At 35.5% G+C, this 21,446-nt stretch overlaps 1 protein-coding gene across 2 annotated transcripts in view; it reads right to left on the bottom strand.

Moving 5' to 3' along the window:
- Positions 1-4,781: 4,781 nt before the first annotated feature.
- The window catches only part of LOC121418246 (transcription factor GATA-3-like), a 35,756-nt gene continuing 19,091 nt past the window's right edge, over positions 4,782-21,446 (bottom strand). The window contains exons 2-6 of one of the 2 annotated variants that reach the window (XM_041612003.1): positions 9,925-9,990; positions 9,283-9,428; positions 8,833-8,961; positions 6,061-6,270; positions 4,782-5,377 (exon numbers count right to left, since the gene is read on the bottom strand). In XM_041612003.1, coding sequence (XP_041467937.1) covers positions 4,916-5,377; positions 6,061-6,270; positions 8,833-8,961; positions 9,283-9,428; positions 9,925-9,990 — 1,013 coding nt within the window. In that variant the 3' untranslated portion in view covers positions 4,782-4,915. The remainder of the gene's footprint in view (positions 5,378-6,060; positions 6,271-8,832; positions 8,962-9,282; positions 9,429-9,924; positions 9,991-21,446) is intronic. The other variant, XM_041612011.1, reaches the window with a different exon arrangement.

Raw genomic sequence — 21,446 nt, 5'->3', positions numbered from 1 at the left:
CACAAACGGAATTGAGAATGACCCGTTATGGGGTCCACCTCGCACCATATATATTGACACCCATATCATCTTTTTAATGTTCCTTTCGGTTCAGTATATCATAGATTTAATTTAAAATATGTTTCTTATTTAAAAACGTGATTAAATGTCCAGTTTTCAGATAGGTAAACCAAAAATTTTCAGCTCGTGCTTCGTGCTCGCATTATTTATTTATAGGTAGATACCCATTCTTTTCATGATTACAAAAAGTAATTACAATGACCCATTTTTAGGTCTAAATATCAAACTTTCAGCTCGCGCTTCGCGCTCGTAATAATTGTTTATTGAAACACAAACATGCATCTTGTTCATTGAAAACGTGCTTAAACTGTAGTTTTTCAAAAGATCGTAACATCTCAAATTTCAACTCGCGCAAGTTTTCTATCTTGTTCTCAGTTACAGAAAAAGCTTGGAATCCCCCCCCCCCCCGGCATCGAATTGGTGTTGAACTTCGAGGGGGTGTCAAATCGACCCCAAAATCGAGGGGGCGCCAAATTGGTTTGAAAATTATAGGGAGAGCTGTTGTTGTTGTTATTTTGAATAGGCAAACTAGTCAATGCTTTTCTTTTTTTTCCAAAATATGATAATTTCTTTGTTCAAATTATGTCAGCTCGAAATGTAAAGGAAAGAAAGGAAAGAAAAGTTCTCAGGAAATTGTGCAAGACCATCTCTCCTGCCAAATTGACATCAGACCTAAGCGTTAAGGGCCAAAATTATCTTAAACTTAGAGGCGCTTTATATATTCTTTCATAGGCCTTAGCGTCTATCCTCTTAGTACATTATTTCTCCCCATTAAGTTTGTTCTTTTTAAATATTTTTGGTTTGTTTGTTTGTTCTTTCTTCATGCACTTCATGAAGGTTCTGGAGTTGTTTCTGGTAAAGCAAGCGAAGATGGATCTACCAAGAGAGTCGGCAAATGCTGGTTGAGGAATTCTGTTAAGCGATAGCATTGTCTGAGGATGGTTAAGCCCAGGAAATTAAGCTCTCCATGGCCTCTTCAATTTTGGCTCATTACACCACTAACCCCTCCCCTCCCCCTAACACACACACACACTCTCTCTCTCTCTCCATTATACTATACCCCATCAGATTCCCCTTCCTGGTGAGCATAATTGTCCGCTTACTGTTGCTACCCCCCCCCCCCCCTCTCTAGATCTCTCCCCCTCTAGATCTCTCTCTCAAACCCCATAGATACCCACCCCACCACACACCCTCACCCATATAAACACTCCCCATTTTCCTATACCCCATCCCCTTCCTGGTGAGCATAATTGTCCGCTTGCTGTTGCTACCCCCCCCCCCCCTCTCTCTCTCTCAAACCCCACAGATACCCACACACACACCCTCACACACATACACACAAACACTCCCCATTTTCCTATACCACATCTCCTTCATGGTAAGCATGTCGTCCGCTTATCTGCTGCTACCCCCCCCCCCCCCATCCGTATCTCAAACACACGCACACCCAGTCACCCACGCACACTCCCCATTACTATACACCTTCTTGTTAAGCATGTCGTCTGCTTATCTGCTGCTACCCCCTCCAACCCCTCACCTCCCTCTCTCTCGTTCTCTCTCTCTCCCTCTCCCTCTCTCAAACACACGCACACATACTCCACTCACACCTTCCTGGGGAGCATTTCATCTACATTTTCATCCGACAAGTAACTGTCCAGTCTGATAATTACTTTCCTTGATTTTGATTGGCTGAGAAGCACTGTTTCTATGGTAACTGTCGAATGAAATACGACTTGTCTCATAAAGATATAGATTTGGGGAGCAATGTTAATACCATTCACCCATTCATCAAATGTCAAAAATCCAAAAACAGAACAAGCGTAAAATTTGCACTAACCTTTAAATCGATTAAGATTCATGTAATTTATTCTTCTCAAATGATACATCGATTAATAAATAACATCAAGATAATTATCTCCTCACACTAAACGGAATAACAATCAAGTACTTTACATATTTCTGGTTCTATTCATATATAGTACACACAAAGTGATGATCACTAGTCTTTGGTTTTCATATGGACTTTTTCAATAATATACACTAGCAAGATCGCCACAATATAAAATGCATATACAATAGAGGGCCTTTAAATAAAACCATTCAAATGTTCATCCTGGCGGCCTGCATTAATCTTATACTAATTGAGTGATAAATGTTTTGTGTAATTTTTTAATATATTCTCGTTTTTACTAATTGAGTACAAATATACATTTTTCAAAAAGTGTGCGATAAAATGATTTTTTTCATCACGTTCATCTCATTTTTTTTAATTATCTCGGGCATTGGAGCATATAACAATAACTTAATACAATGTGAAATTATCCCAAATTTCTTTTAAATGAAATGATTGTCACTTTCAAGCATGCGTAATAACTGAAAAAATATATAATTTGATAGGTTTGTATAATCATTGTTTATCATTTACCACACGTAATTGCCTATATGATTTTAGGAGCCATCTACAAACTACTTCTAAAATATTCACTTGGGAATCTACAAATGAAAAAAAAACATATCTTAGAGGACAAAGACGTATCCTTATTGGGGGAATAACATTTACCAACACACATTGAGGTTACAGGAACAATATTCATCATGTGACGTCATATCAAAACTATTTACAAGATGTTACCATCACTCAATAACATACAGTGGTAAAATGAGGGAGACGAAAACTTGATTATTACATAATATCAAATGCCAGTTTCTTAAAAAATAAAACGAAAATGTGGAAAGAAGAAAGTCAGAAGCTATCGAGAGCAAATAAGGTGGCAATAACTACTCGCTCGTTCAAAAGAAAGTGACAGTTACATATAGGATTATTATAAGAAATAACCAAAAAAGAACCCTAAGGAATGATTAATTATGATAGGTCTGATGATTAAAAAAAATCGACATCAAACAGAATTTTTTTTTACTTTTATGTTTGATGGTCAACTTCTTTAAAATTGCGGTAACCCTAGACTCTTTGCAAGTGAACTGGCTCCATGGAAGACCAGCAGCTATGCAATATTGCAGCAGAATATGGACTACCAGCCGTATAATTCATTTTCTTCCGTTCTTCCTTTTATTACTGTATTTCAACCTTGACCTTAATATCATTTTATGTTATGTGTATTTGTATGTATCATGTACTTTGTATTTTTTATTTTATATACGGAAATAAAACAAACAAATGACGAATTTTATCTGAACGTCTCATTCAATAAACATACCAAGCAAGATCGTTTGACATGATGAACCAATAGACGGACGGCTATAACTGATCATTTCGCCCGCACTTGCTGTCAACTGCTAATTATAGGCAAGTATTTATTCATATCATTTTGGCAAAAGTGGATATTCTGGCAATGTAATCATAAGTCACCTGGCAAGATTAATGTTAAGTTACAACTTATCTTTAATTGTCATCTTCTTCGCAAAATGATGCCTTGTATGCCACGTGTGATAAAAACTGTATTATACATGTATATTTATTTTTACAATGTTATGTTCCATAAGCTAGCACGTAAATAATGAAGATCTTCTAATATTCTACTCTTCAAAAGCGACATGTATTCTGTGACATCAAAGAGTACAACCGTTTCTCGGAGAGAGAATATCCAATAAAATCACTTACAGAAATCTATTTTACAAATATGGTAACAATACTCAATGATGCCCTTTAGATAGGCCCTACAGGTGATCCGGTAGATCTTAATAGCTTAAATGAATTATTATCACTTTTAAAGAAAAAAGAAAACGTCTATATACGTATATTTAATAAGCAGTTATACATTAGGCCATCAACATAGTTCACTTCAACAAGAGAGGTGATAGCACTACGGGTGCTAAATATAGCACTCAGAGTGTCAATAGAGAACCACGTCGACACGTGTTAATGACACCGACCCAGTGTGAATAAGACTCACTGGCACACTGTGTGCGATTACTTCATTGTATCAAAAGTGTAAACCATTTCTTTCCATCATCAAGAAGGCTGCGAGAAAATAATTGTTCTTGTTTAAAAAAGAAAACGGGAGCTGATCCCCTAGACTTTTTAAAAGTTTTGAAATGACACTAACGTGTGTTACTGATGATGTTATTAATGAATGTACAATGGTTGGCGTTGTAATGTATATCCGTGTATATCCAACACCAAATTCATTAAAGTGTTCGTCTCTCATCATTATCATCATCATCATCAATGAACAAGGATTGAAATGACCAGCGATGCTGCTTATTCATTGCAGCTATTGAATATTGTCACACTGACGAAAATAATATGTTGTCACTCATAGTTCATCTTTCATCACTTGAGTTCCGAAAAAAGGTAACATTAGTTACATGGTCACAGCTGATACGTAATTATCAAGGCTAGGTGCTTAAGAAACTGAGACAGGTGAGCAAGGCGAGTACGAATTCAAGATGTACTTGGTGACCACGATGTTGTCCAGGTGTTTCGAAAGCCTCGAAACCTTGCGAGAAATCGGAAGGGATCGCCGTTGTGGGTCTCTTTGATGTAACAACGCATTCACTTTCAATCCCGTCATTCTTGTCTCTGTCAAGTTTGTCACATGATTCGAACCTTGCAAGAATCTCTTTTTCAAGTTCTAGTGATCAATGTCAAGCAATCAGTATTCATCCTTTGTGTATGATTCTGACAGGCAACTTTCTCAATATTTTGCTGGAAGGAATATCCGCAATCATCTATGAGTTTCATTGACGCTTTGTGGATGAAATTATTATACACAATGATATAACAATCTTTAGAATCGCCGCATACATGAAATCTGGCGAGGAGGTAAAACTAAGTCAAAATGATGTTATTTTTCTTTCTTTACACGATATTGCAGGGTATACAGATTTAAACATCTCATTCCGATTCTGCTTTGCTAACGGAGACCGGTACTGCAACGGCGGATGGTGGAGAAGGGTTGACACCGCTGAACAACACATGGTGAGGGGATGTTGAATCGTTGCCGGCCATCTCCCCGGGACTTCCAGCGTGGTGGGTCACGGCGCCCCCATTGGTATTGGCGCTGAGGTTTAGAGGGTTGATGGCGGAGTTGACGGGTCCGTTGTGCAGGAGGATGGTTTGCCCAGGTTGGTGGGTGAGGTGCAGGGTCTGCTCGCTGTTGCTACCGAGACCGTGGGAGAGATGTGTCGGTGGGGCTCCAAGATGAGCAGCGTAGGAGCCAGGGTGGTGGTGCGGGTGATGGAGGGATTGGGCTGTTGAGATGGGCCCGCTGTGGTGTACCAATCCAGGGATGTAGGACGTCACAGGGTTGCTGATCGCTGGAGGAGGGGATAGGCCAACACGGTACTGAGGTTCCACCTTAAACAGAAAGTTTACAAAAAGATCTTTTAAAGATGAAGCAGTATAAAGATCAACAAATCAAATTGCAACAAGAGGGAAGTGCTTTTTAAAAGAAGTAAACCAGCAATCAAGAGCACATTTTGTAATCAATTGCAATATTGCTTTTCTACCCAAAATTGACTTGCAATAACTGCAAGTCAATTGCAACACCCAGTAGTCTGTTTCATCTGCAATCAGCCAATCAAATCCAAGGAAAATAGTCAGGTGATCACAACTCCTACTATCATGACTATGGTAAGATTTAATGTCGGATAAAGCAGGACTTGTCAGATATTTTCAGTTACCGTAAAAACTGCGCCTCTCAGCCAATCAAGGAAAGTTGTCAGATCTGTCCACTTGCCGACCTAAGGAGCGTATCATGAAAGGACTTGTCAGATATTTTTTATCCTGTTTTACCCGACAGTTACCATAGGAACCATGCTCAGCCAATCATATTCAAGGATTTTTTGGGGGGTCAGATTTGACAACCTGTCGACCTTGGTAGCGTTTCATGAAAGGACTTTATTCGACAAGTTCTGTTTTATCCGACAGGAATTGCATCTCTGCCAATCAAAGACAAGGAGAGTTGTCAGATCTGACACCTTGTCGACCTGACAACTTATTGGACGACAAACACCTGCCCACGTCGTGGAGTTACTTACTTTGATCGGGTGACTGGTGTATGGAGTGGAAGTAGGCAGTGGTGAGGATTGCTTGCCGGTGGGTGACGATGCCTTGATGTTAACATCGTTTGGTGATGAATGTCCGCCTCCGTTGCGTGCATTGTTCTGTTGGCTTCCTTTGTTAGGGTTCTTTGGCTTCCTCTTTCGTGTCTGAATACCATCCTTTTTCATCGCTAGAGGGCGGTTTACCTACAGATGAAATTGTAGTAATAACAACAACAACAATTACAATTATAATAATGATAATAATAATAGCGATAACCACAGAAACACGACATGATTAACAGAAAATATATTGGTACAGTCCTTATCCGTTCTCTCATTAATCAATCGCTAAAGGACATGACAGAAATGTATTTTGTACTGTAAAATAATTCTCTTGATTTTCCTAAGTGATATATGCCTATTTTTGTAAGGAATGCATTCCATGGCTGGTGAACTATATTATTCCTGTCATTTTTTAAAATATCTATTGAGGATTTCGATTCGTCATCTCTGATGATCAAAGTGATGTGAACCTTCTAGACTTAATTTACTTCTTTTCAAACAAAGATGATGATTTGGTTTACAGAAATATTAGAGAAAAAAAGATCTTCTTACAGTTAAGTATAATATGTTATCAGGATTCAGGATGAAATGAAGAGAAATTATCTTTGATATACAGTTAAAAATTCAATCAAAATTTTAAGTTTACACAAGGTGGAGTCTATTCATGACATTTTTGCATCGTAGTAAAGTTTTGAGATAAAGCAAAGAAGTACATTGACCGAAACGTTTTCCTTTACATTGGTTTGTTCTGTGACGTAAATGAAACTGCTCTTTTTTTTATTGATATTTTATATTTTATATTTTTACGTTTACACATTAATTTAAGAGTGATTAAAATGTTCATTAATTTGTACTGCTTTATGAGTGCCAGAATGGAAAATACTGAATGTAAAAGGTCGTTTGTTCGTTTTGTATTTTTGTTGTTGCATATCACCGTGATACAGCATAACTCGAAATGTTATTGTCATTATGAAACTGCTTGCTCACAGTGTTATTTACCATTGTTTGTTTCATCGAAATGAAGAGCCAACTTATTTCTAGTAAATGTATTTGAACAGGTCGCTTTGGTAATATGCCTAACCACTTATAATAGTGCACAGGCCTATAATAGTCCTGAGTCACGAATCGTCCAGTGTTAGTATACAACTGTTTCTTTATTACATTTCAATTGTTAAACTGTATTTATAATGGATTTTGTCAACTGTTTCGTTGGAAATGAGAAAAAAATAAAACTGAAACTGAAAAACTTCTCTCTTCTCCCTTGAACCCATTATCCATTCGGTGAAGTATCTTGTAATTTCTAACTTTCCTTCGTTTCTTTTCTCTTCTTCGATTTATCACAATTACTTTCATCCATCCAATCTTCTTATCTAACCAAATCGACTGTCCCGAAGAGAAAAACTTACTATGTGCTTTGAAAAAATAACTTATGTCAGTTTTTGTTACCTCCTCAAAAAATAATCATTTTCTTCGAAAGGCGAACAAGTATACATAATTCAAATACGAGACAAACAGATTTAGAAATAGTGCCCTCCCTAATCTTGTACGTGTGTTTAATAAACATAACAAATCATAACTTAAATAATTCTTAAACGTTTAATTCATATACATGCTTAGCAATTGCGAATTCTTTTTTAATACCGATTGACTTATCGTGTTTTTTAAAGTTTAATAATGAATAATTTTATCAATCTATCATATGCATTAATTCTCCTGTTATTTATTCATCTTTATCAACAATTTACTGTGGAAATGTATGTTAATAATTTCAAATGTCTCTGTATTTTTCTTACCATGTATTTCTAATTGATATCCTGTAAAGAATGTGTTAATTCAGTTTTTACTGCGATACATGTCTATTGAATAAACCATTAATAACGTCATTCCTGATTCGCAGTGCAAATCTTTAAAATAAGAAAAATAGTAGTTACAAAAAGTTTGTCTGCCGTCTAAACTGTCAACTCCCTGGTTAAAAATAATAAAAAGACCATAATATTGTGTAACATGGTCCGGTCAAACAATGTCCTTTTACAATGACCCCAAAGCAGGCAAGGTCACTCATCTATTTGGTGCTAATCAAAAAGACCTAAGGAAACGGGAGGATGTCCACTACGGTCACTTTTCACTGATATTACGAAACAAATTGTCTATTATCATCCTCAACAAGCGATAAGTCGAGATAGTAAGGGATATTTCGTTTGTTTTGGAAGTCAGTTGTACTTTTAATGAGGTAAACTTGCAGTTCAACATCAAAAAGTATATCGTATTGACATGATCAAGGGCAACATTCGTCTCATCCCATTTTCCTCTGTAATATGGATATTCGATCTAAAAATAATCATAACCTTTATATTTCAATCACTTTCATTATACCAACAAAATAAGTTTATAATAATAATCACTATACTTGCTTATGTAGCGCAAAACAACTCTTTATCCGAAGTATCTAAGCGCTCTACACGAAATGCAGCAAGCTACAATGGCTTTAACAAAGCTGTTGTTATATGCGATCAGTGTTTATTCCTGCCAGGTACCATTTACCTTACCTGGGTTGGGTGCAGCACAAATGGATCAATTTATCGCTGAAGGAAATTCATCAGAGCTGGGATTTAAACCCATGAACCTCTGTAAGCGGCTCATCTTCAAAATAACGGCTAAATATCAAAGATTGAAGCAAAAAGGGCAAGAGATTAATATACTTACACCGTGTAATTTGAAGTACAATCCACAAGCATTGCAAACCGGTTCACCGTCTTTATTCCTACGCCATAATGTTGTAGTGCTGGTGTGGCAGTTAGCACATGTGATTCCCTCTCGTCTTGAGCCAGACTGCTGAAAAGTATTGGAGGAAAAAAATAAGTGAAAAATGACCGGAGGTAACAGGAAGAAATAACAATAAAAACAAAAACAAAACGAAACAACAAACCCCCCCCCCCGAAAAAAATCGAGTATGTTGGTATTAGATATTCATTTCTTGAATATTATCTTCAGGAGTCTTGACTCCTGAAGAGTCGCGAGTAAGCTAGAAAAGATGAAAAGCAAATGAAAAATTGTGAAATATATGTTAATGTTTATGTTCTCTGTGAATTACAGTATTTTCCAAGTTGATTAATATCTACTCATAACTTGTTGATTTTTCAAATCATTGCTTACCAGTCTTCTTGGGTTTTTGATGAGAGGTCGGTTGTACCCATTCATCTTATGATAGAGGCCGCATGCATTACACAGGTAGTGACCCGTACCATCACGGCGCCACAATGGGGTAGAGATGGCGCCGCAGTTCACGCACTCACGACCCACTGCAAATTGACAAAAACGATCAACAAAAAGTTAATTATATGAAACAATCATGATTCAATAAAGGGATATCTCTTTCATGATGAATATTACATATTTAAGTGAGATATAATCCCCAACTTCATTTACATCGTTGTCATCGTCGTGGAAGTAGAGTAGAGCAGGAGGTCTGAAGTATTTTTTTTACCTATATGATCATGATAATATAAGTGGTTGATTGCTGCAACATTAAGTCTGTTTTAAATGTTTTATTTTCCAATTCATTTATGTTTTATGTTTATCATTTGCAGTGTTTGACGTTTGTTTTACAAACGAAAACAACACTAATGCATGATGTAAATTTACGGGCAAATGGAAAAGGATACAAGTAACATAATACACCATCAGTCATGCAAGGTATAAAGTTACAGCTTGATTTAATTAACAATTAAGAGACCTTTATACTTCAAATAGATTTAAGAGAAAAGGGACTAAAATTGTATTTTGAATATTACTTACGTCCATATTCATTAGGCCAGACAGCTGTATATCCTTCCATATTCTTCATCATCTGAGCTTCTGCTTCTGCACATTTAAAAAAAATGGGGGAAAAACACGTTTTGTTTAGCCAAGAATATCAATTCAATAGAAAAAAAAGCAATATTTGGGAATAGTTTGTGACCATAGAAACATTTAGAAACTTGGTTCGTTAATATACATTTATGCTAATTTACAATATTCTAGTGGGTTGTGCGAATTTGTGCCATGGTATTTTGATGAGAGAGGACAATGTCGATGCGGGGGGATACGCTTCAAGATGGCGTCATTTGTTTTTCTTGAATGAATAGCAGCTGTAGAATAGAGTGGCACGATCCACTCCTCTTTTTTACATCTTTCCTCTCATTTTATTTCTCCTAATACATGTTTATAATTTAATAAAATTAAAATTACCTTACTAAGTTCATTTCATCCTTCAATGAAGCAACTTATTACTTTCATTATAACAAATCCATATTATGCAAATAAATGAATATTTGAATAAATGGATGAATAAAAAACAAATATACATAAAAACATAAATAAATACAAAAATAATTTTTTTTTTATTAAATAATCAAATAAATAAATAATAATAAATAAATGAATGAAATGATAGATGAATAAACAGATTAATGTATATCCCTTACTTTAACCAAATGGGCTAATAAAGTATCCAATTATTTCCTGTCAAAATATTACATGTAATGACTGAAACTTTTATACTTGTATTCCCATATGAAAACTCAAAAATGTGAATGCGACCATAATCTTCAATATCTTATACATACATCTTAAAAACTTAGGTATATTGGTAACAATAAACCTCTGTTTTCATATCACATTATTCATGTTATCAACGAAACCGGGATCAAAACTTGATAGTCAAGGATGAGATATCCAAAATCGTCAGATAATGTAGCCAAAATTGAACATTAATGTATATAATATATATAATATACACACCTTATACTAAAAAAAATTGTGTATGTTTTTTTTTATATTGCATTTCGTTTATCTTATACATGCGACCAAGAGAATACGTATTCCCATTAAGAACTTCGAGAATGTAACCATATTCTTTCAAGAGAAAATATTCCATTATTCAAAAATCCACTTTTCACAAAAGATGAATTATTATACTATAGCCATGCACGCAATGCCTGTGGTCTGTCACTTTTCGAAGCAATTATGCCTGAAAGCTTTTTTAAGAACTTTGCAAACTTCTCTCATGAAATCTAAACTTATACAAATTTCACTCATCACACAGTTTAGACTAACTGCCCTGTAAAGAACTAATTTTACGACATCATATACCTGTATACCGTTTTTCATATACAGTCGTAAATTTTGACGCTGTATGGAAATCGCAGTCGCCGTATCTTACTGTTATGTATTTTCGTTTGTATTCAGACCTATAAGTGATTCATAAACCATCACCTAAGTCCTTTCAATAATGGTACTAACAACCATTTCTTTTCATTTAGCAATTGAAATTAAGATTGATAAATTTCAATTCAATTCAATTTATTTATTTTCCCATCAATATAAAAACAATGATATACAAGATTGAAAATGACATGTATATGAGAAAAACGGAAACTACTGAAAAGTTTATAAAAAGCTTGTGATTTGAAGATTCCAGCTAGTAAACCAAAGTAAAATAAATACAAATACAATTAAATGAAAATATGTGACAGCTTCCACAATCACCAGCATACTATAAAGGGGGGGCGGGGGGGATAAATGAAGAATTAGGCAGGAAACCGGGGGCCACTTACATTGACGAGTGGATACCATGCGCGACCAAAAAAACACGTAAAAAGGATGTCTTTTTCACGATAGGGCACGTTACGTACGTAGCGTGATAAGGGTGTCAAAAAACACAAAAATGAGGAAAAAAGGGGTATCTATTTCGCTAAGGAAGATTACGTGTTTTGGGGTCGAATTTGCGGGGATGATAAAACAAAATTAAAATGTTTTATAAAGGATGTCCTTTTGCCCCAACACTTAGTCCGATTTGCGCGAGGTGTAGAAGGTGGGGTCGTACTTAACCAAATAAGGTAAAGCCGACGACCGAAGGACCCGTAACAATAAAACATTCCTGTACTTGTTTAGGGGTTCATTTTTGGTGATATTTGCCAAGAGTATCGTTTTGTTTCCAATACTTGTTAAGGGTAGGGTTACATTCGCCAATACTTGTAAAGGGGTGCATTTTCAGAATATGGAAATTACGTGATTAGGGTGCTTTTCGAGACCCCATGGTCGCGCATGGTATCCACTCGTGAATGGAAGTGCCCCCCCCCCCCCCCCCGGGGCAGGAAAAAATACTTTGAATATTCACGTTTTTTAGCTTGGCTAACTTGATAGGCCTATTGTCAAAAAGATTGTTCCATATACGAGGAACAGTATGCCTTAATGAATTAAGTAGAATTTGTGTTTTAACTTTGGGATAGTGACATTTATTAAGGCTTATAAATTTCACGGTTCTTCTGATCATGGATCCTATATTACTTTTAATAGGGTCGATGTTGACAGGGAGAAAAGCAAATTTTAGAACATATAACATACTGCAAACAAATTTTGACATATCTTTAAGAGGGTTTGATCTCTTTTGGCATATTTTCCACATACTTTTTTTTGGTGAACGGCATATTGAAATTCGAGCAATTCTCATATGTATAAAGTAAACACCTCATTAATCCATTATAGCAAAATATTTTCACTTGGGGCGATACAATGATCTTTTCAACCTCCTTAACATGCCATCGAATTCAACACGATATTTGTAAGTCCATTTACGCGATGATCCATATGACATTCACCATTCTTTTTTACCGTTTGAAGTACTCTGTTTGCATCCAAGTTGAGTGGAAAAATATAAACGCATGTCACTCAAAAACTCCAGAATGTTTTGCCATTTGAAGACAGCGCAATGGAGTCTGTGTAGTCTACCCGTAATCCTGTATCGAGTCGCTCAGCGCTCTAGCGGGGTGTGGTCTACCATCCCAGCCGTAACTGCCGGGGGCAAGGCGACGACCATGCGACTGGGGAAGACCACCAGAGAAACCAGGGAAGTTACCACAAACGAAAAGCCTTGGAACTAATGTGACATTTCATTGATATATCATCTAGCCGACGAATGACAATGGTATAATGTTTTTATTATCAAAGTGCCTAAGCTTGCAGCTCATGATACTCTTAAATTATTAGTCGTGATTGCGACCAAAGTGGACCAAAGAAGTTCTCTTTATCTTTGATCTCAATAAAGACCATCGAGATACAGAAAGTGGAGTGGACATGGTCTTGAAGGTCCAATATCTCAATTTGACATTGAAATGTTTTTATGGGACCTTTTATTTTCTCCACAAAAGACATGGAATTTTAAAACGAAGAAAATTCGAAGGCTATATCTACAAGAGTATGTAACTTAGAAGCCTTTGAGAATGTCAACCCCCACATCCCCCCAAAATCATCCCTGTCTTCGTTGTCATTATCATCACCACAACTGCAATATCATCATCAGCATCTACATCATCACGATCGTCATCAATGTTACCATCACTCCATCCTTCTTCCTCTTTTATCTCAATTCCCTGCTCCTTCACCCCATTTTCCATCCTATCATCACCATCATCTTCTTCTTCTCCGCCTCCTACTTCTCTTTAGTCTTTTTTCTCCTTTTCTTATTTCTGTCTTTATTTTTTCTTTCTTTCTTCCTGTCTTTCTTTCTTCCTTTCTTTCTTTCTTCCTTCCTTACTTTCTTTCTTCCTTTCTTTCTTTCTGCCTTTCCTACTTTCTTTATTTCTTTCTTTGTCACTTTATTTCCTTCTTTGTCCTGTCCGCAAGGAACTCAGTTTAAATTAATCTAAAATGTTTCAAAATCACCCCAATAGTAAATTTCTACCAAAAGAAAACACTGTCTCCTCATTAAATCTTATGTGATCACGCAGTCAGTCCTACTCTTTTATTTTCTTGATTTAATGTAACAGTTTTTTTTCTTTCTATCTTTTGAAAATGATCACGACGGTGTTTGAGGACGAGTCAATAGACAGCCATTTCAAACACGTATCTCTAATCTGGAATGTAAACCAGAAAAGTAAACCAAGTTGAAATTTGGCCAAAAGGCAAATAGACAACTTTGGCTACCTGTAATTACACTATCAAAAATTAACCCATAAGGTCGACATATTCGCTGACTCCTATACAAGAAACTTCGCATCATTTTTGTCTGCGTTGCACGCAAGGTTGCGCGAATCGATCCCCAAACAACGCCCCTTATCACCCGCTATCGCGTCGCTTTGATAAAAACCATTACTAGGTAAATCTTATAAATTAGTTATGACAGAAGGGATGATTAATAATTTATCGTTTGAATGTGAGCTCAATGATATTGGTCTACAGTTTGATGTAATTATCTACAATCCAAAGACCCATATCAAGTCTCATTGATCTAAATTTAATTGCAACTGTCTGTGACACTGACTAAAAATCTGACAAGACAGGGAACAAAACGTAAATGACATTATTTGGTATTTTCATATTTTTCGACACAAGATTAAAATTTCTTTTAAATTATAAAGAGAAAGTTGAACTTGGTCAAATGCCTACACCAAAACATTACAAAAAATAACAAGGATTCAGGGAACAGCACACTCAAGTTCTAATACTTTAGCATTCAATAAAAAAATATGATATTTGAACACAAATCGTCCCTGACTCGATATTTCAAAAGAATGGGGGATAACAATAAGACAATAGGCACTTCCACGACCTGGGTTGCATTTCGAAATCGGGCTATGAGAAGCCATGTCAAAGGTCATCCTACAAGATACCCTCCAATAAAAACAACGGATTGATTTCATGAAACCACAAACTCGGAAAACACAGGAAACAGAGTTCAAATTGGCAACATTGTTTGAGGGGCTTCGTTTGAAACCTCTGACTTCCCCGTCATCAATCATGTCTCCCATTCTTCACCTGGGCGGCCTTGTATCTTTAAGAAACTGACAGGAATCTCATTTAATTAATCATGTCATCCCAGCGGACCAAGTAATTCATCATTTCATCTAACTGAACTTCGTCTCGTCATCACCATACTAATCGTCCAGCACGTACTATGTTCGTTTTATACCTATACAGTTCCCACATTCACGACTTGCGACACAATTCAAACCTCGTACTTAATCGTTGAGTTAATCGTAGTGATCTTATAAGATCGTATCAGATCTTATCATATCAGTCGTGGTAATCTTATTGATCGCAGAAGAATTTTGAATGCTTAACAAATTTTCGCGATCAGTTACGTGAGGTCAATCGCAGGATTGCACGACAGTGTGAACGAGGTATTAACAAAAACTCATCCCAAACCTCTTTCCTCGTCATGCAATCAATGATCATGCAGTGACAGCAGTAGGCCTATACAAGGACAAGGACGCAATCACAGCAACCAAATATAAAGCTAGATTTCATTATTTTATCACATATTTACTGACTGGAGAACGAAGGGCGCTAGTCGCCTGAAGATTTTGCATAGCATTTAACAGAAGGATCGTCCTAAAATGTTCACCTGAATTACATTCAGAAAGAAGTGAGCTCATTAAGTTAAGTAATTATTTTTGCATGATAATCCATGATTTCAATATTTTCATGTTGACTGACGAGAAACTGTTGTTTTTTTTATTTCGTTTTTTTATTCTACCCCTCCAAAAAATAACCATTAGATCATTACCTCGCAAAAGATTAAATTTTGGCAAGTACTCTGTTGTTTATCTTAACATCGTTTATATTATTTTTATTTTGAATGCTCTTTAACATCACTTTGGAAACCAAAACCCAGAGGAGAAATAATCTTATTGGAAAGAGTAAAATGAGAAGAACAGTTATAAAAAAATACATCAAAATCGGTTATGAAATAAGCAAGTTATGTGAGTTTGAAAACTCTTCTTTGGGGATCCTCAAATTGGGAAAACGTGCTTCAAACTAGCTGATTATGTGGACAACTCTCAAAGAGATATACATTTCTCCATTCATTTTGTACACAAATTTTCATATTTTCCTCATTATCTTTCAAATTGCACCTTGTTTCCTTCTGAGCACAACATATGTCATGGGAAATATAATTCACACCACAATTGTGTCAAGGTCAGGAGGAGATAAATGTGAAATATGTAAAATAAAACAAATGGAGAGTAATGTCCACAAAATCAGCCATTTTTAAGTCCGTTTGCCAATTTGAGGATCCCCATAGAAAGACACTTTAAACGTCCATAACTTGCTTATTTCATAACCGATTTTGATGAGACTTTTTTTTAATTGTTCCTCTAATTTTACTCTTTCCATTAAGATTGCTTCTCTTCTTGTGTTTTTGGTTTCCTTTAAGTTAGCCCAGGTCATGAGTGCCACAGCAAGCGGAATATCTTCTGGAGGGTGTATTTTACCTTTAAAATTGACCTATTTGTCGAAATGCAATCCATTCACTAGTTGGTTAATAGTTTTGATTGAAAGTCTATACGTAGTGGTGGTGCTAATATAATTTTATTTTTTTGGGGAGGAGGGGGTAAAGATGACACAACAGTGATGTCATTATTAAATGTGATTAACAGGGCCACTATATAGAACAACATTTTTCATATTTTTCTTTATCATTTCTTCTTGTCCCCCCCACACACTTTTTTTATTGTTGACTGTATACTTAAAAAATTGTTGGGGGTGGCCGCCGCCCCCCCCCCCCCCTCCGTCGCTCCGCCCCTGTGTATGTGTGTGTGAAAAGCGGCATCTGAGGGTATTTTGTCCCTCTTGAGATAAGCTACATTTACTTATAGACTTAATGAATCACTCATTACCGATTGTCGGTCGCTCTTGTGCAAAGACAAATAACCAAAATAATTCCTCCTCAAACCACTCATATTTCTAGGTTTTTTCTCTCTCTTATAACTAACCTCTCTAACAAAAATGACACCGTATCCTTGATTCTTACTTTTCACCTAGATTTTTTAAAATACGCATCAACCTTCTTTCTAAGTATATCTTTCATCCTTCCTATCCGTAATCCTCTTTCGTCTATCTGTCTGTCTCTCTAGACTTAATCTCTCTCTCTCTCTCTTGTCTCTCTCCATTTTTTTGGCAATACAGAGCTAGAAAATCTATACAAGTAATTAACATGATCAAATCAAGGTACCGTTATCATTCAAATTTTTGAATGATATATGGCGGCATTTGTAAACCGGATTCAAATTTTACACATATAAATGCTAACAATTTATTATAACAAATGACATAAGACCTTCGTGAGAATTGCGATGAACTAAAAAGACAAAGGTAGTTAGTTATAACAACACGCTCCACTCCAGTTTGAAGTATACGTCTTTGGTTGAAGGGGGTTGAGGAGGGGGAGATTGGCTTCGTGGTATTGTACGATAGTAAATGGATACTTGAGTTGTGATTAGATGATAATTACACGGCTTCTCCGTCTTCTATTAAATGTGTATTAATCAAGTACTCTGTACATTCTGTAACAGGTTGCTAAGCGAACAGTTCTGTGGCTAATATTTCTCACGCCATGGCCAAGTGCGCCTGCAAAGTTTACAGCTGGGTGCACAAAATGGCATTATAATGTTTCATTTAAAATATAGAAGTTATTTTGTGATAATTATTTCAACCAAAAAAATCGTTCCGAGAATAATCAAATTGAAGGGGAAATCTCAGGAAGAAACAATTAATTTTTCAGGTAACTAACATCTGAATAATTTATAGAAATTAAAAGATATTTTCAATTTAAAAATCATATATAAACAAACTGATTAATGATGTAATATATTCAGAAAAAAATAAGGTACTTTATAGAAATATTGGGGAATCTTCGATCAACGAAAATCACGGACTGTTGTTTTTTCTATCAATAATGAAAGAAACTTATGAAAAATGAAACATTGGAATAATGAAGAAAATAACGGGAAAGGGTGGTGATAGCGCTAAAATAGTGCACACTAATACTATTGTTTCACCAAGCCGTTTAAACAATTACGTTTGACCTAACATGCTTAATAAATGTTTTAACAATGATAATGACAAGTACTCTTAGAACAATGTTGAAGATAGTAATAGAAAATAATTTTATAACGTTTCATCGAGCGATCATCATACCCTGAATATCGAATTCTGACTATTAAAATCATTAGTTATCATTCTTTCTTTACTTGAATTACTTGAATAAAATAATGATTAAAAACGCAATTAAAATGAAATGAACATAATGACGGAAACCATCAAAAGGAACTGTGTCGCGACCCGGGATAGTAATTTCTAAGAAACTTCTAACTTAGATAGCGGGATAAAGATAAGTCACATGACATTACGTTCAGTAATTTGATAATCGCATAATACAACACAGGCTAATATCCATGATACAATATAGGCCTACCTATATACCATGTCTTCGGAAAAAAATATAAAAGATTAGTTGTTGGGATCAAAGATACATTGGCGTGATTTTCTTTATATAGACTGTGTGCGACTGACAGATTTATATGGTTCCAGACGAAAATCAAGTTATCTCGATTTATATTGGGGTAAATTAGGTATGTAAACGCGATATCGCCACGAGAAGTAGCAGTAGCACACGACCGAAGATAGAGTATCATAACCGAAAAAGATATGGACATGTATATCGCTGTATGTTTAGCCGTTCATATCTTTAGGGCACGTTAAAGTTATATAGCCTTCACACAGATTATGGGTTGAAATTGTACTTAAACTTGAGATCTAATCGCAATACCTCATTGCAGACATAACAGCTTCGTTTTTTTTTAATCGCCCAAGTTTTATCACCCGTATCAGTAATAACACGAGATTGTGACAGTATTAATAGGCGGTGATTCCCCCGGAAAAAGATATTCAACTATATTATCATCAAGGCTACAACAATAATAGTTTTCCTATCCTTAACTTTTATTTTGACGGGCATATCAAATCAGATACTCGCGATTGAGAATGTACTTCAGGGGAAAGCGCGCCTCAGTCTTAGAAATATGCCGGGAAATATGCAAACATCATGTGGAAAATTTACCTAAGATTTTCGCATTTAAGAAAGTTTGTTATAAAACTATTATGTTAAAGTTTTTTTAATTATGATATTCCGGTGTGTATACTAAACATGAGCCATTTACACTTATATTTCATTTATTTCCATGTAGGATTGCATATAATATTTTCACTGAGAAAAATGGTGTTCATTGCACCGATAATGATAATGAAAAATTAACATACACAATAAGAAACAGGGATTCAAATTTGAACCATAGGGATGGGTACAAAAGCAGCACCCAAGGGGTGCCAATGAGTGCAATTTTGCTTATTTGTGCACCTTTATGGGTGCAATTAGCTATTAAGCATCCAATAGGATGCATAAGTGAACCATGAAATAAAGGTTGAAATTTGACCTTTTTAAAATTTGAAATATTAAGCACCTCAAAGGGTTCAAATTTGCACCGTTAAGGTGCAAACGAGCATTTCTTGGTGCAAATAATGATAAAGGTTCATGTTTGAACCTTTTGCCACTTAGGGTGCAAGATTAGATCCAAAAAGGTTGGTCCAAGTGTTCAATTTAGGGTTCAAACTTTTTTTAGTGTGTCGCGAGAAAAGAAATAATTTGCCAAGTTCATAAGCTTTGAGGTATAATACAATACCAATAAAGATCCATTGATTATAACATTAAACGTTCACAGGTACAAGAAAAGGGGTTCATAATTAAGCCTATCAGAAGAAGAAAACAATAATTTACGTAATTAAATAAAAGACTTACTAGTACATACATATGTCTCCATAAACATTGTCTTCGATGAAGTGATAGGCCTTTACTTTGGGCATGGACCTATGCTTTGGGAGAGCACGGAATCCAAAAATATGCACGAAGTTAAGCGGAGAATGCTACGTTGGAGCCCAATAGAGACGGGTAAACTATCAGCTGACACCGTCTGGAAAAATCTGTCGAACTGAGTTCAAATTCTTTATTCATTCTATGAAACAACATAACTTAGAAATACTGAGTGCCTTTGGAAATGGGGAATTCGATTGAAGAATGTCATTTTATTTTCATGTTTGATTTATTTATCCACTCCTTTAACCTGTCAGTCAGCCGACTTCCCAATCAATCTAGTGAGTTTGACATGTGTCTTTCACTTCGACCACACGTGGTTAAGATAATTTTAATTACGTAATCCCAAGCAGGGGTGAAAGTGTGCCCCGATGGTCCCCATCACCGGACACCCCCTAATCCCAGTGGTAGCGTGCTTAAACCAACAAACCAACCAACATCAAGGTTCTATTGAGCTACTCCAAACTCCCCAAAAAAATTCTGACGTGATCGTTCATTAATTTCTTTCGATTTTCTCTTTCTTTTCCCCCTATAATATATTGTACTCTAGTACAATGTACCACATTTTCCCTGACTTAATCATGGAGCCATGATCGTAGCTCAATGATTGAATAAATTTGCTCCTTATTATTAAAGTGATATAGGCATGCTCCAGGCTGGAAATTATATGTAATTAGTTATGATAATTTTCAACCAAGGTATACTATCCCTTAATTATTCGGGATTTTTTTTTAACAAACCTTTCGTCCTTTTTTTTCTTTTGAATTTACAAATTTCATGTCAAGAATTTTTGTAATGGTTATGTTGAATATTTTTTTAATGCTTTCCAGATTTTAGCAATGAATTATTTTATTTTTCTTTTGTAAATTGTAGTGTATGTTAACTTTGTTTGTACCTTGTTTTTGTTCTGGTTTTTTGATGAATAGAATAAATGCTATTAAATCACACAAAAATTGCTATCAGTATATGTTTGTCGCCAAAGTATGAAATGCTTTAATTATGTTTCGTCATGAAATAAAGTAATGGAGGAAGGAAGGAAAGAGGAAGGAAGGGAGGAAGAAAGGAAGGAGGAAAGAGGAAGAAAGAAAGAAAGAAGAAAGAAGGAAGGAAAGAGAGAGAGAGAGAGAAAGAAGGAAAGAAAGAAAGAAAGAATGACTGGGTGGACGGATGGATGGATGAATGGATGGATGGATGAACAATGAATGAATGGATGGATGAATGGATAATGAATGAAATAATATATAAAATCAATGAATGAAGAAATGAATTAATTAATTAAAGTATAAGTAATGAATAATGAATGAATAAATAAATGAATAAATAAATAAATAAACGAATAAATAAATAGGTAAAAATCATATTCAATAGTACTATTGGAAATTACTTTTATTTTAAAACTTTCATTTTCACTGTAACAAATAAGGGTGTTTGTTTGACAAGTTGGGCAGGTTAATTCACACCTATTACAATATTTCATACTATATACGAATTCAAAGGTTATACCTGGTATATGTCGTGGTAATTCCCGCGAGTTACAAGAATCACAAAATTTAAATTGCGTTTTGTTGTTTTATTACAAAACTAGATAAAATCATTTAACATGCACCTGTTGGGTAAAGGCCTATGTACA

The sequence above is a fragment of the Lytechinus variegatus genome, chromosome 1 (assembly GCF_018143015.1).
Source record: "Lytechinus variegatus isolate NC3 chromosome 1, Lvar_3.0, whole genome shotgun sequence".
Taxonomy (NCBI): Eukaryota; Metazoa; Echinodermata; class Echinoidea; order Temnopleuroida; family Toxopneustidae; genus Lytechinus; species Lytechinus variegatus.
Note: the sequence above shows the minus strand (reverse complement) of the source record. Positions and strands in the feature narration are given on the sequence as shown.